This window comes from Homalodisca vitripennis, chromosome 1 (assembly GCF_021130785.1).
Source record: "Homalodisca vitripennis isolate AUS2020 chromosome 1, UT_GWSS_2.1, whole genome shotgun sequence".
In the NCBI taxonomy this organism is placed as follows: Eukaryota; Metazoa; Arthropoda; class Insecta; order Hemiptera; family Cicadellidae; genus Homalodisca; species Homalodisca vitripennis.
The window spans coordinates 58777502-58793731 of NC_060207.1; the positions used below are offsets into that span (position 1 = coordinate 58777502).

Consider the following 16230-nt stretch of genomic DNA (forward strand, 5'->3'; position numbering starts at 1 on the left):
ATGTCGTCACTCAGTAACAATAAACAGCTACTATCTCCTGCAAACTCTGCCAGCCAACGCCACCTCACTAATGTCGGATTCAGCCGACGCCTAAATAATCGTGTCCTCCGTAATAAACTTATAATATAAAGATGTGATAGACATCGCATCACATAGAAAGTCTTCTTAAATTTTATAGCTTCTTTATAATTTAGAAATGTTTCTTTCCTGCTTACCAAAGTGTAATAGGTTTTATCTAAACCCTTTTACTTTATTATTAATGATTTATGAAAATCTTACAAATGGTATTTTAGTGCTATATAGAACAGCAACTTTCCAGCTAACATGGTTAGCTTATTGAATGTAAAGTTTGAAGAAAAAAAATAAAAATTGTAAACATAACAGAATAAAATGAATTACTAACATTTAAGGTGTACCTCTGTAAATGTTAAAAATATCTTAGTTCAAAAATAAATAAAATTAACTTTTTTGTTTGTGTCACATCTGCAAAACTTATTACTGAAATTATTTTAAATGTAAAATAATTTTTGTTGGTCTACATTAATTGAAAAAAGCAGCTATTTTTGGACAGTAAAATAAATTGTTGTTGGGACAGAGCATTTTACTTTTATGTCAGCAATTTGAGATTGGGATTTTACATAAAAATATAGTAGACAAGTGTGCAAACGTTTATTCAAAACAAACTCTATTAAAAGATCTGTGAGTAAAAGAAGAGTAAATCACAGAGTACTTGTTATAGATCTCAAATACTATTACAATGATACAAACATTTTGTATACATGAGAATAAACTGTAGTTAAAAATAATATTATAAGTATATAGTTTATATTATCTAATGCAGATAATTATTCAACAAATGTATAAGTTCAGCTTGTTTAGTAACAAAATCTAGTAACAAAACGGTACAATATGTTAAGCATGTATATTTAAAACTTAAAACTTATTTTATTTTACATAAAAATGTTTACTTGTCAACCTACTTATTTCATAAGGAAGATTTTTGTTTCCTAACATGTAAACATTGAAACTAAATATATTCTTTTATTTTATTAAAAGAAACATTACAGTAATATAAAAAGTTTTAATAATCATATCAGTGTTACATTGATCAATAATCATCAGTCGTGTTACATTTAATTCCCATGTTCATCAATGTTTTGTTTGATTTCTTAATATTTTGTACCATCCCAGGGAAAATATATATTCAAGCTGATTCTGTTGTAACTGCTTCTTCTGTTGTGTTATTCTCACTTTGTTCTTTAGCAAAGTTTGTGCAGTTGGCTCCTTCAGAAGGGGGAGTCAAATAGTCAGTAATAGTTGAGAGATTAGATCTTTGTTCCCCCTCTTCCTCTTCTCCCCCTTGTACTTCCTCCTCATGTCCTCTTCCAGCCTCGCTACTTCCGATCTCCTCATATGACACAAGCTCTACCTCCTCTACACTTACTGGTGACTCTTCCGCCTTTGGATAGTCTTCTGAGTAAGTATGCTTTCTCTTGGCCTTCATCGCAGCCTTCTTTACGTCTGAAAATTATTAGAAGATTTAATAACTTTTGTAAGTATTAGTTTCATAACTGTGAAAATTTAGATCTTTGTATTTCCTCACCTTTCCAATTTAATATCGTAAATGATAGATTTAATTAACTGCTTAAAATTATCGCATGAAATTGGTAAAGCAAACATGAATTTGCTCAGCTTAAAAGATTTTGCTCACATAAATAGATTTAAACAACTAGGAACTTAAAACAATAATATATTTATATTTTTTTATTATAAAAAACTGTTAGTGCTTTTTGAAAACGGAAAACTAATGTTTTTGAAATATTATGACCTGTAATGCTCCTCCTGACGAAAATATTTAAAACATTATTGAAGCAGACTTGTTTTTCAGAAGATATACAAGTGGTCATTCATTATCATAGAAGCACAAGCTCTTCAAGACAAAGATATATTGAGTGTTCAGATTAGTTATTGACATAGTTCAGTTTGTGATTTTCAATTACTACTTATAACAACACTAAGGATAGTTTGGAAAAAGCCTTAACTATTTTATGTGAATTATGGGTGTACCCAGTCAGGACGGGGGGGGGGGGGGGAGGGCCTAGATAGAAATAATAATTAAATAATTAGATAATAGTATAACAGTGATAAATCAATCGTTTATCCCACTGAAATGATGTAAAAACCTAAAGTATCAAGAGCCACCAAAGAGATTGGTAGAAGAATCATCACAACCTAAATTACTATAGCTCCCTCTATAGTTTTGATGGGTCACACCTATGATGTGAATCATTATATGATGATAACATATCAAGATGTGATAATAGTACTGTGTAATTTTATGTCACAACAAAGCTATTGTAAAAAAAAGCAATATAGTTAAATAACTTCATAAAATCTATTCTATGATTATTCATAAAATCTATTTTTAAGTATAAAAATACATTTGTTAATATAATATATAAAATATAAGATATAAATAAGTAAGTATTGCAGTAATATAGTACAGTGTTATACAGTACTTGTATCCATCAAGTAAACTTTTGTGGAAAAAGTGAGTTGCTAGAGGTGTTGGAATGTCAAAATTTCATCAGCCATTGGAGAATATCTTTCACACAGATTATTTAAAGAAATGAAATAATCACCAGGATGAATAAAATTATAGACATTATTTATTTAAATATAATGTATTAATAGCTGAATGGTCAAACACATTATTTCATGAACTGGTGTACAAGTTTTAAACTTCTAAAACTATTTTTTTAAATTTTATTAGTAACTTGAAACTATTCACCAGTCATGAAACACTGTGCCTAACTGGTTGGAATAATACTTTGTGTGTAGTTTTATTTATTTTTGTGATTGTTTTTGCTAATACTACTTAAATAACAGTAAATTACACTATGGAAGATCTAACGATAAAATGTCTAATTCTGTAATTGGAACCATTTAGTTTTACTTAAAAGATTATGTATACAGGTTCATTAAACTTGAGTTTGTCTAATCTGGAAGTGTAAGACTATGAAACATTTAGTCTTACTGAGTATAAGTAATACATTAAGTTTAATGTATGTACATATCAATGTAACTTCTATGGAAGATGCAATTGTTTTGAATAAGATTGTGAGCTAGCCCTATTAAAAGCGTCAAGTCTCAGTTCAGTTAAAACAGGTTTGTCTGCCATAATATAAGGCATTTTGGTATTCTGAAATATCAACTTTCCCCGAACACAATGTACAACTCTAAATTCTATATTAGCTTCTGTGAGTATTCACTATTAAGTTTAAAATCAATGGAACAAAGAATATCACTATCTTATCATAGGAGATAGGAGGTAACAATTAAGTGTGAATCACCTTCAATACAGTTGTGGGCCGCCACTCAAGTGAAATGATTAATTTTGATAAAATAAGAAATCCTAGAGAATTCTTCAATAATTAGCTGTCAGCAAAGTAACATTAACGGAAGTTGTGCAATTTAGCATGAGGAAAGCATTAGGGATTGTTGCATACAGATAGTGATAATCATTCACTGCAACTACAGGTAGTGTGATTCAGGCTAAAATACAAGATCTTTATAGTGTTTTAGGATCATTGCACTACTACTGTAATCTCTATCTATATAAATAAATCCAAGAGAATGTGTAAGTTAATTTCTGACCCCAAGCCTAGAATAAGGAGGTCCTACGACATGTTCACAGAACATTATAACAGAATCTATTCCTTACAATATGAAGTTTTGCACATGTTTTAATTTCCTATTACATAACCAGAAAATCTGTCAATTAAATAAATCTTAACTCTGTATAAAGTTCATAAAAATGTCATTAACATTGCACTACAGTATGTAAAAACGAGCTACAATCAGTTGAATAAAAAAGATTTATGTTAAATTTAGCAGTTAATGATTTTGAAAGAACCATATAATATTGATTAGTCAAACACCTAGAGGGAAATAATATTTATGAAAGGGAACAACATTGATTTAGAACATATAAATCAACTTTATCTACTGCATTGGTAGAGTTTAGTGAATTTATATTAGAATCTGTATACACAAATGAACATGTAAAAGGAATATTCATCGACCTACCAAAAGTTTTTAATGGCTTATCTTTCAATAATTTACTCAAAAAAGTGAAAAATGTAGGAATCAGTAATACTCATCTAAAATGGGTTAGAATTTTATTTTTATAATAAAAAACAAAATTTTGAGATATCTGAAAAATTATAGATTGCAAAAATTTCAATTTCAATCTAACATCCAAGTAATAAGAAATGAGTGTCCCAAAGGTCTATTCTGGGTCCCTTATTATTTATATGTTACATAAGGACATGACAAACTGCTTTAATAAACTTGGAAATAAAAAAAATCATCTCTGTCTATTTGCAGATGACTCTAATCTAATCATATCTGCCAAAACAGAAGCTGAAGTAGAAATAACTGCATATTGGAACTTTCAAAATTATCAAAACATGACTCTAGCAATAATAGATTGTTCTTGAATACAGGAAAATGTAACTTTATTTCTTTCAGTACAACACAAGATAGAAAGCAATTAAGTCCTAATATCTTAATACATTATACGAGTACCTATTTAGATCAAGTCAATAACACCAAATTTCTAGGTTTCATCATAGACAAGATACTTAGCTGAGATTTGCACATTGAACAGATTATTAATAGTATCAATTCTGGAATTTATGCTATTAAAAGGCTGTCTTATTTACGCAGTTTACCAGTTCTAAAGATGGTTTTCCATGCCCATGATCAATCTCTTATTGCATACAGAATATGTGTGTATGGTAGAAGGTGGGTATACAAACCAAAATTTAAATAACAGTTCTTGTATTGGAAAATAGCATTGAGAATGTTAAAAATTAATTTACTGAACTGAACATTGTAATGGTGCATAGTCTTTAAATTTTCAAATGTGTTATGTGTGTTAGGACTCATAAATCAGTTTTAAACATCATTGTAAAACCATTCTTATAACGCTAGGAATAAGAAGGAATTAGTTTTACCCAAGCATAATTTTGAGTAGGTATGTCATTAAAAACATTTCACACGCTGGAATAAAATTTCTAAAATCAGTTCTGAAAATAATCAGTCAATGTTGAAGATGTCAAGGAACTTAAATTGAAGTAAACATATTGGGTCCCAAGTAGCACAGTGTCCAGTTTTGAGGTGAGCAACATTGCCAGCTTGTGTAACCTCTGAGAGTGTAAAAAGAATGTACAATCACATTGTTATGAAACCTACATTACTTTAATTATTAAATTAACTTAGTTGTAGTTGACACTATTTATTGTACTCATGTGCATAATATAAAGATATTTGGACTTTTAATGGGTTCTGAGTAGTAATCAATATTTGAGCATATGCACAATTATTGAACATTATAATAATTGTTTCAAATAAATTAATTGTACTGTCTTTTCTTAAAGACTGTAGTTTTGTTCATAAGCTTATCTTTACCCCCTTTTTCACTATACTTGTCATAAAAACAGGATAAAACATCGTTATAACTTTTAAGTCTTATTTTAAACCAAGTCACTCATGTATGCTTTAAAGACATTTACAGTTATATTTTTTATCTAATAAAATTAATGGTAGAAATACATTTGATAGTGGAAATTTAACAACTCTACACAATATGACTACAGCAACACCATTGACAAAATGCGTAAAGTGATTCCCTTTCTCTATAAAGTATAACAGAAGTCAGTATTTGTCTGCCACATTGATGCCAATCAGTATTAACTTCAACTGAAGTTAGAGATGACTATGACTGGGATGAATAGGAAGAAGTAGGTGATCAAATCCAATAATCTCAAGAATACTTGGTCATCTTTCCATCTGAATTGAGGTTTTGCAATGGAAACATTCTTGAAGATCATAAGCTCATAGTCCCATGCATTAAGACAAGATGAGGGTAATTAGGATGAGAAATTTCCCAAATGGCCTCATTTACTGCAGAGATGTTAGAGAACATTTTGCTGTTCAGTCAAGGATTTCTGATATGTTGGAAGAGGCAGGCCTTGTAAATGGCTTAATGACTGTTATGGTTTGATTCCAGATACGTCTTGTTGTTTGAGTTAGAGATTCCAATGATGTCCCTGTTTGATATTACAAGCAACAGAATCTGATGCAGCTGAATGGAACTAGGTAAGTTAAAAAGAATTCCTCCCAAAAGGTCATCACTGATTTCCAGGAGGCACAGAGTTATATTGTAATTCTGTTAAGAACTCCCATTGACAATCACTAATAAATGCTTATATGTGTCTGATGCACCCAGATAGGATGTACATATTGTGGAGGTGAAAATATTTTTAATTGACCTCTACTAACCAAGTGAGGATGCTTGAGACTCCTTAATATTTAGGTAAGGATTCCCCATAACATTATCCAGAATGTGGGTGAAACCATAGAAACTTGTAAATGCCTGAATGTAGTTATGCCACTATTAATAGACTGAACTATATTACAATTAATTCAAATATATTCATCTAAACATCTAGTATTAGTTTATTTACACAAATCCTAAATCAGTCCATTTTACTCTCTTAAATGCCTTGAGTTTACAAATAAAATATTTTTAATAAGTGAGTAGGTATTCCCAAGTGCCAATGAAATCATAAAATTATTTTTAATGTTTATTGTGGACATTTTAAATTCAAACCAAGCTTACTAAATATGTTTAAGTGCACAAGCACAAAATAACATGTAATACCATATTCATGTAGCCCTTAAAATATTTTTTTTCAAATTTTTACCTTTTCCTAAAAAGTACATCAATCACTGAAAGCTCTCCAAAATGTTCAGCATCTGTTTCTCCAAATAATTGTGAACTATTTTGAGCTTGGCTGAAACATAAAAAGTACTTCATGTAGAGGAATGTATTCACACACGTTTTTATGAAAATGTCAAGTGTGTTTTCTATTTATACTGAAAGTGATTATAAGCATTATTAATTTATATTACATCTTCATCAAACCTGAAGATATTTCCATTAAAATGTCTTTGTTAGTTCAATGTATATACTAACAGAACTGTAAACTAAGTGAAAATAATAAGGACAAATATTACATACCTTATTAATGAAATATTTTTTATGTCATCTTCTGTAAGCCGAGCAGGTAAAGTTGTGACGTTAAATTTGGGTACTGTTGAGTTCAGAGGTCTGAAACAAAAAATATGTTAATTATTAAAAATTCATGTTTAGATATTTTTATTTCCCATTAGAAAATTTTTCTCAGAACATAAACAAAGATTTGTTAACAAGTTTAGAATCACTTTGGTCTTACAAGCTTTGGTCTTTCAACACTCTGTTATCAGCCTAAAATTCTAGACACTAGTGTCAGTATTATTTGGGATATTATAATAATAATAATAATAAAAAATTTGTTTATTTGTTGTAAAACATGTTACATGCATTGACAAAGTCTAATTCAGCTACAGACTAAATAGCATTGTCTCTAAATAATATTTAATAAGTATAATACATAAATATTATATATATATATATATATATATATATATATATATATATATATATATATATATCATTAAAAGTCTATTTTGTTAATAAAAAAAACTCATCAATATTATATAAAGGGCTTTTAACAGCCATTTATAAAGTTTATTTTTATAAATTTTAAGAAGGTATTTTTCTATCAGATTTTTCAATTTGTTATGCACCTTTAAGCCAATTACAACATGAATATTCAAAGATTAGCTCAGAAATCAGAAATTTATTGTCACGTAACGTTACATAATTGTAGTAGATAAGATCTACAATGAACAGGTGACTCGTCAGTATAGTTTAAAATATACTAATCCTAATTTTAAAAAAGTTATAAACATAATTAATAATTAATTGATAAATAATCAATATTAATCGCACAAACAGTGATCCAGTAAGTATATAAAACATTAAATTCTAATGATACAGGTACAGGTTATAATTCATATTAAAATTAAATAAAGATAGATGTAGCTATTATTATCCTAAAATAAAATAATTTACAAAACATAAAACACATTTAAAAATAATTAGTGATAAAATAAATACAGTGGATTTAATATATATACATCAAAATGTTTTGATATGGTAATTTAATTAATGAAGTTGCATCATTTAGAAAATCAGTTTCTGAATAATATTCTTTCTCTATTAAGATATGTTTTAATTTTATAAAGAACTTTTCTGGAGGCAAAGAGGATAGAGATATTGGAAGTTTATTGTAAAATTTTAGTCCTTTGTAATAAGGGGACATTTCAAATAATTTAGTTCTATGGATTGGGTATGTAAGTCTGTCTCTCTGTCTTTGGATTATAATCATAATCATTTGTAGTGATATTAGTAAGTTTTTATGGGTATACATTAAGACCTCATATATATAAAGTGACGGAATGGTCAATAAATTTAGCTGTTTAAATATAGACCTACAGGATGATCTAAAATTTAATTTTGTTATAATTCTCAAAGTTCATTTTTGCAATTTAAAAATATAAATTGCTTTGGAGGAAGAACTCCATGCCAATATACCGTATTTCATGTGAGGAAAAAAATAACCATAATACACTGTCATCATCACTTGAAAACTCACAATATTTTGTAAAACTTTTAAGGCAAAACACGCAGAGCTCAGCTTACTGTCTAATTTTTCAATATGATGTTTCCAATTAATGTTTTCGTCAATGTATAATCCTAAAAACTTTACTGTATTAGAAACACCTACCGATTCATCATTGAAATTCACGGTCTGAAGAATAGATTTATTTTGGTGTGTGTTTTAAATGAACAATTTCTGATTTTTTGCTGTTTAAAAATAAACCATTTAGATTGAACCAATTATTTAATTTTAAGATAAGTGATGAGATTTTACAATGCAAACTTACAGTGTTTAGGTCTTTTACTATTGCTGTTGTATCGTCAGCAATATTAAACTTTCATCTGTTACTTCCTGTAGGTCATTTATATAAATTAAAAATAATGTTGGGCCTAAAATGGATTCCTGAGGCACCCCCTTACTTACAGACTTCCATTCAGATTCATATTGTATGCTTCCAATTTTAATCAAAGTTTTTTTGTTTCCTAGATTGGAAATAAGACTTAAACCAGTTTAATTCTCTCACACCATAAAATTCCAATTTTTTAATAAGATTGTTATCCATAACACAATCAAAAGCGTTAGATAAATCGCAGAACACACCAGCAGTGGCCCGCGACTCATCCAAGGCTTGAGAAACCTCATTTACCAAATGAGCTAGGGCCCCTTCAGTGCCATGATCTCTCCTAAAGCCAAATTGATTTTTATGAAATAAGTCATATTGTTCCAAATATCCAGTCAACTGAGAATTTACAACACTTTCAAAAATCTTTGAAAAAACTATGGGAACTGAAATTGGGCGATAGTTTTCAATATCTCTATTTCCTTTTTTAAAGATAGGTGTTATCACAGAATATTTCAGTCTGTCAGGAAATTCGCTCTTCATAAAAGAGAAATTAATTAGAGTATATAGTCGACAATATTCAATTAAAATGTTATTTCTGTTTCTTGTGTTATAATTATGTGTTTGTGTATGGTTTATTGAGTCCTTATTATTTAAAATGTAAACAGATAAGTCAAATAAATATAAATTAACTATTGTAAGAATTCCTTGGTTAATGAAAACAGGTTTACAATGATCGAGATGTAACAGGTCAAATTACGACATTTGAATATTCGCGAGGAATTGGCAGACTGTGACGTCAATGAATCGGCAGACTGTGACGTCAGTGAATCACATGTTGTCGGAATTGAAATTTATTTAACTAATAACGAAGAAATTTATTGAACTTTATACGGGAAAAGATTTGATCAATTAAAATGAAGTAAACATAACCGAAATTCATGTTTTACAAAAACACTAAATAGAATTACGCAGAAAAGCCAATTGTGGGATGAATGACTTGTATATTGATGACGTCATAAAGCACATGTTGCTAAAAATTTAAATAAAAAGCTTTGAAAAAATAATAAAAAGAAAATAGAAAGACTTAAATTGATTAATTATAGTAAACGTGATAAATTTCGACAATTATAAGAAAAGAATCAAATTATATTTATTCGTGAAGACGCTGATTTGAACGAGAGAGGGGATGAGTATTGTTTTGAGTCGGTATCTGTAGTTTTATACGGAGATTCGGTCTTCTCTCACCAGACTTGAAGCAAGGAGGTTGTGTTGATTCTCCTGGGATAGTAGTGATCTGTTGTATAGTGTATTGAAATTTTAATGAAGGATGGGATATTATTTTAGATTTTTAAATTATCAAAGCATTGCAAGGTGAGTGAAATTATAATATGTATTGAGAGTGTGACATGGAATAACATAATCTTAATCATTAATCTCATGGTCACTTGGTTTGACTTTCTTTGAATATCCCCTTTATAAAAAGTGTGATGGAGTGATATTGAATTTTTTAATCACTACTTAATACATTTTAAAACCTGAGATACACACAGACTTGTTGTTGGTGATAACACCACAGACATTCAAATTTAATAAGTTTTAAGCAGTACCAAGGGAATACAGCTAGCATTGGGCAAGATGGCGACCGATACCATGATGAGCAACATGGTACAACAACGTGCCACTGGTGACAAAAAGGCATACAACTACATGGTGAGTCAACAACTCTAAAGAACCGACTCACAATAAATTGACACAACCACGTGGAGGGGATCCGCAGCAAATTGCAGCAGTCAACGTGTGGGTGACACTCAACAAATTGGCGCTACAACCTGGGACTCCCATCAGAGATATTCAGCTTTACCAACAATTCTAACAGCTTTCTTTTGAAGCACCAGTATTTCCTGAACTCCAGCACTATTTCCCCACAGTATCCATATCTCAAAATTTACTGAAAGTATCCAAAATATGCAGTCTGAACATCATTTTCACTTATGCAGCAAGATAGACGTCTCAATAAAAAAATAATTCTAGATAATTTAGTAGACAGAAAATCAATGTGAGGCCCTCATGAAATATTATTGTCAATATGAATTCCTAAAATTTTGATTACACTATTTGATTCAAGATTAAAACTATTATCAGTAATTGATTTTAAAGTAAACAAAATGTTTTGAGTTTTAGTTTCATTCATTAAAAAACAGTTTTCTTTAAACCATATTGATGCCTTGTTTATTGTGGTGTCGGTTAATTTCTTTAGTTCATTCGGGTTATTACTACTATTGAAAAAAGTTGTGTCATCAGCGTAGAGAAGCGTATTAGCATCAACAGCCAATGTTATGTCATTTATATATAGGATAAAAAGTAAGGGTCCAAGTACAGATCCCTGAGGGACACCGTACTCTATTTTGACTTCCTGTGACCAATTTCCTTTGATATATACTTTTTGTGTTTTATTGATGAGGTATGATTCTATAAACTCAAGGGCACTTCCATGAATTCCATAATGCTTTAATTTGGCTAAAAGAGTAATGTGTTCTACACAATCAAAGGCCTTACTCAGATCACATAAAGTGGTCTGAGCAAAGGCCTTATTTTCAAAAGTTGACAGTATATTTCGTATTAGCTGTCAATGGCATCAATAGTGGATTTACCTCTTCTGAAACCAAATTGTGATGGACTTGAAATTTTATTTTCTTCTAAACAGTCACCTATTTGGTCATAGACCAGTAGTTTTAGTAATTTAGACAAGTCTGGGATGACAGAGATTGGGTGGTTGCTACTTGGATCATGATATTGTGAAAGAATGGCAATCTAAATCTTGGTCTAGGGTCTAAGTCCAAGTCTAGGGTCAAGTAAATAAATTTGTGAATCAATCTGTTACCTGTCACTGGATGGTTCCACAGAGGCCAAAGTTCCAATGCACAAAATTAACACTGCAACTGGAACAATCTGTAAACACGTAAATACAGATATTTTAATTACTCATATACAGGTACATTACTACATACTCAAAAAGGTTTTAAATATGTAAGTTATTTAAATTTTTACTTTAAAGTGTAAACTATAAAATGGTGTACACAAATAACATGGTAGACTGATGCAGGTTGATAACAAAATAAACTTAGTTAACATTTCCACAAGCAGAGGTTGGTTATATAGTTGTCTATATAACATTGAGAATATTGTCACTGTGCTTCTTGTTAGCCAAATTATTAAATTAAAGTATAAATAAGAAGGTCACACGAAGGTAGTTGGATTTTTCAGACTATTTTCCATTGTTCAGTGATGAAAAAATCATTAGGTACATTTTGCGATCTGCAATTTGATTTCTTCTTTAGATTTGGAATTAAAATTTAAATGCAATCTAGCTTTAAATGAATAAATTATACCAACGTTTTGTGCTTTTATGTTTTGTTCATTTTAACCTAGATTATTGTAATGTGGTAGGTCCTTTTCGACCTAAGGAATAGATCAGGTTGCAGGTCTCAAAATGTAGTTTATTGATTTTTTGTATCACTAAATAAATGACAAATGTCCTACAAAATACTGTTGCCTTCAAAAACCTTCCTTCATCAGAAACAAACTTCAAACAAAGAATGACGGGCACAATCTACTATTATGTGATGAAATATTCAACTCAACTTCTATCGAGTTTAGCATTGAATAACGTCTATTGTTAAGGAAGAAACAATATTAAGAAGAGAGAAAATAAATTATTGTTATTATTAGTATTTACTTCTAATCGTAAATATGCTGTTAAGACTTTGAACAATAATTAACAACAAGTAAATAAATAAATAACCTTTATTTGTCTTATGAACTCTTACGAGTTATTAACAGAGTCAATAGTATAGCCAGTGAGACTAAGTCAAAACAGTTTTTAAGACTATATAAGAGTCAAAACTTAAAAAAAACATACTTTAAAATAAAAAATTTAAAATAGACTTTTAACATACTTTGATGGTATAAAATAAACACATTTGACATCATTACTTATCTTAAAGAAAATTTATGTAAAAATTGTGGCCGATTCATGTAATTAATTTAAAATTTTATTACCACTTTTAGTACACCACATAAATACTAGACACTACTGTAAAATAAACTATAGTGTGATGTGTTTACAATTTTAAAATGTAAACAGAATAGGGTCTACAGTTGCTAAGGTTTTATGTTAGATACATTGAAAAACTCATCCATTGAATAATAATAAATAATAAAAAGGCATATCTAGAAACCAGTTGTAAAATTTAATTTAAAAAGTATTGTAGGGTATTTAGCTATTAAGGTTACAAGTGGTGCAATGGTGTTGTAGTAACTGTTTTATACCTTGTCAGCCTGTTAATAAATTGTTTTATCAGTTGGTGTTGTCAAATGATAACAAAACACAAATTAACACTTACATATCAACGATGACAAAAGGTGATCTTGCTTACAGTTAAATAATACAGTAATATCTTAAATTGATATTTCATTTCAAGAGCACATAGTGAAATACAGAGTATATTTTACTTTACCTCCACTTTACTTTTTCTTATATAAACAGTAAACAGTACGAAATATATTGATATATGTGTTATGATTAGTAATAAATAAATGTACAGTGTTGTATTGAGAACTGAAACTGTTACTGTTGAGTCTAAAAATATACAAATGAGTCTTGCAAATGACATGAATGTATGTCTATCTGAACATAAAGCTAGAGACCACACTGCTTATATTGTGAATATATTTATTTTTTTATTTTTAAATAGAAATATTTTATAAACAAGCTATATATATATATGAACTGATTAAATAATCACAAGATTAACTGTACTGTTAACAACGACTAAAATGATACTCTTAAGTTGAATAAGGCAAATAATACAGTGCAGATGAGTTTACACTCTGGTAGAAGGGTGGAGTAAGTAAAATGGAATACTTTTGGAATGGCTAGTTCAATGGCTCGAATGTACCCCGCTCTCCTGTACCCCCATTACACCAAATGTGAGCTCCCTACAGTACTGGACCATAAATAATAAAAATATTGTTAAAATTGGTTAAAATTTTATTAAATTTAAATAACCAATACATTAAAAATGGAAAAGTATAATTTGTAAACTTCTTAGAGGAGCAAATTGGTTTAATATGTTTTTTTATCTTGGCTGATGGTTATACAGTACTGTATATGTACTGTGTTTTTAATGAATTCCTTTTAAGAAATTTTTGAAATCCACTTTTTTCATTCAGATGTTTCAAAACAAATATTTCTACTAGTGACCAAAATTCAAGTTTTTGGACCATAACAAAATTTATATCTGTATCATGTACAGGAGAGAAATTAAAAGGTGTAAAATTGGATTACAAACTAAACAAAGCAAGAAATCACCAGTTCTACCAAAAGTTTAATTTAATTTTCTTGATTTATAATTATTATGATTTATAAAATACATATAAATATTAGCATAAGCTGTTCCATAAAACCTTGGTTAGTAAACAGTTCACAAAGTTTTCTTGCTTTAAATTTCTTACAAATTACTCAGCATTACTACATAAAATTCAATATTACTGATACTGAATGTATGTCATTACCTCTTTGAGACAAGTGAGGGCAATGACTGCTTCTGAAATGGTATTTCCACTTCACTTAAGGAATAAAAGAGATGTATTAAGGGGAAAACTTTTAATTTATTGAATTGCAGTATTACATAACGAGTAATTATTATTACTATTATCATTATCTGTGATCTTTCAAACTTTGATTGATTCCATATGCACATGTTTTAAGAAGATGCATCTACAAAGGAGAGAAAGGTTTAATTAATTAAATATTTTTATTAGTGTTTATTTTAGGTTTAGATTGTATTTATGTCTATTAGCAGAAATGTGTAGCAAAAATATACTCTATTTTATTATATTTATTGTGTTGATCGCATTATAAATTAGGATTGACACCACACAACAAATCTGTCCATATTAATATTGTTCTTGAACAAATGACAAATTAATTTACAAAAATTATAATAGTTTTAAAACTGAGAAATACTTATTACTCTAAGAGAAGTTTCAGAAGAAAATAAACTAGTTTACACAAATTATGTAATAAAATTAAATGACTTATGTAACTACTTGCCCACCTGCGTTTCAACTGTGAACATGGTAGAGGTTATGTCAGGCGAGTACGTCTCTGTAAGACTTAAATAGCTTGAAGTGCTAACCAGAGATGACCAAACATGCTAATTAGTCATAATTTTTGCTAGCCACCAACCTTATGCTATGGTGAAACCCAGGATGTAAATTAGCGGTGTTCACTCCATGAAAAGGATCACTTAGAAGGCACTAAGCTGCCTCATTAGTTTAGTGAATCCCAGGAATTCATCTCACACTTGATGTACTCTACGAGACTGTTAATGTTTTACATAAACTGTTGAAAAATGTACATTTATGAGAAACTAAAAAGAAACAAACAGTTAAACAAACTTGCTGCTATATCTAAAAATGTAGCTATTATAAGCAACAGTATTATTTAAAGTGTTATGTATTTTTAAACTGCAACATAAAACTTGTAATTGTAAATATAAAAATTATAGAATATTACAAAAACCTTTTGTGGGTAGTAATTAATTTTACAAACATATAAACTACTGCATTTTGATCCCAACAAATCTAAAAGGTTAGCTTCAAGATTTTAAATGCTAAAAATGTATAGAACTGATATTGTATTTAGTAGTTAAAGTCTAGCTGATGTGATATGTTACATTCAATGGAATCCCAATTTTCCACTTCTTCGCAGGCCTAGTTAGCAGTGCTTCTGATATTTCATAATAATTCTCTTGACTTATTGATCAACATACCTTTCCTACCTATTTCCTTCTAGATCAGGTGACTATATCCTAGAGTTGGGGATTAAATTCCCTCTCTGATTATAGCACATTATATTGTATACAGAATAGATCTTAATCAAACCTCTTCTTTCTCTAATTATCTTTCACAAAACCCATGATATTTTTAATTGTTGTCAATCAACATTAATTTGAAGCATTATTGAATATTTTGTAGAGAAAGTATATATATGAATTATCTTAAGTAATTATTATCTCAAACTCATGCAACAAATTTATATATAAAACACAATCCCATCTTGATGTATTCCTCTTTATTTTTAAGGTAAATAATTATTTGAAATAACACTTTTGATTTCACCAACTTTAAAAGGCTTATTTTACTTTAATAATTTACTCTGGTTTTTGTTTCATAACTCAAATACACTTAATTAGATTTCAGTTCATA

The 16230-nt window shown here is 29.1% G+C and overlaps 1 protein-coding gene across 2 annotated transcripts; it reads right to left on the minus strand.

The window, feature by feature from the left end:
* Positions 1-654: 654 nt before the first annotated feature.
* On the minus strand, positions 655-15188 carry LOC124362341. Of its 2 annotated transcripts, XM_046816769.1 has the most exons (5): positions 15078-15170; positions 11840-11907; positions 7091-7180; positions 6774-6863; positions 655-1521 (listed from the first exon to the last, which is right to left on the minus strand). In XM_046816769.1, exons 1-5 carry the CDS (start codon positions 15096-15098, stop codon positions 1410-1412), a joined length of 381 nt encoding a protein of 126 aa, XP_046672725.1. In that variant the 5' UTR covers positions 15099-15170; the 3' UTR covers positions 655-1409. The 2 variants fall into 2 exon arrangements, with proteins under 2 accessions (XP_046672725.1, XP_046672733.1); XM_046816777.1 differs by lacking the exon at positions 6774-6863 and having other exon boundaries at positions 15078-15188.
* Between the last annotated feature and the right edge of the window lie 1042 nt (positions 15189-16230).

What these genes read in the sequence shown, in the direction of transcription:
- LOC124362341 (XM_046816769.1), bottom strand. Translation starts at nt 15,098, where the DNA reads ATGTTCACAGTTGAAACGCAG. An exon ending in TGTTCACAGTTGAAACGCAG is followed by an intron (nt 11,908 to 15,077) that starts GTGGGCAAGTAG and finishes ACGTGTTTACAG; the next exon opens with ATTGTTCCAGTTGCAGTGTT. An exon ending in GTGGAACCATCCAGTGACAG is followed by an intron (nt 7,181 to 11,839) that starts GTAACAGATTGA and finishes TTTTTGTTTCAG; the next exon opens with ACCTCTGAACTCAACAGTAC.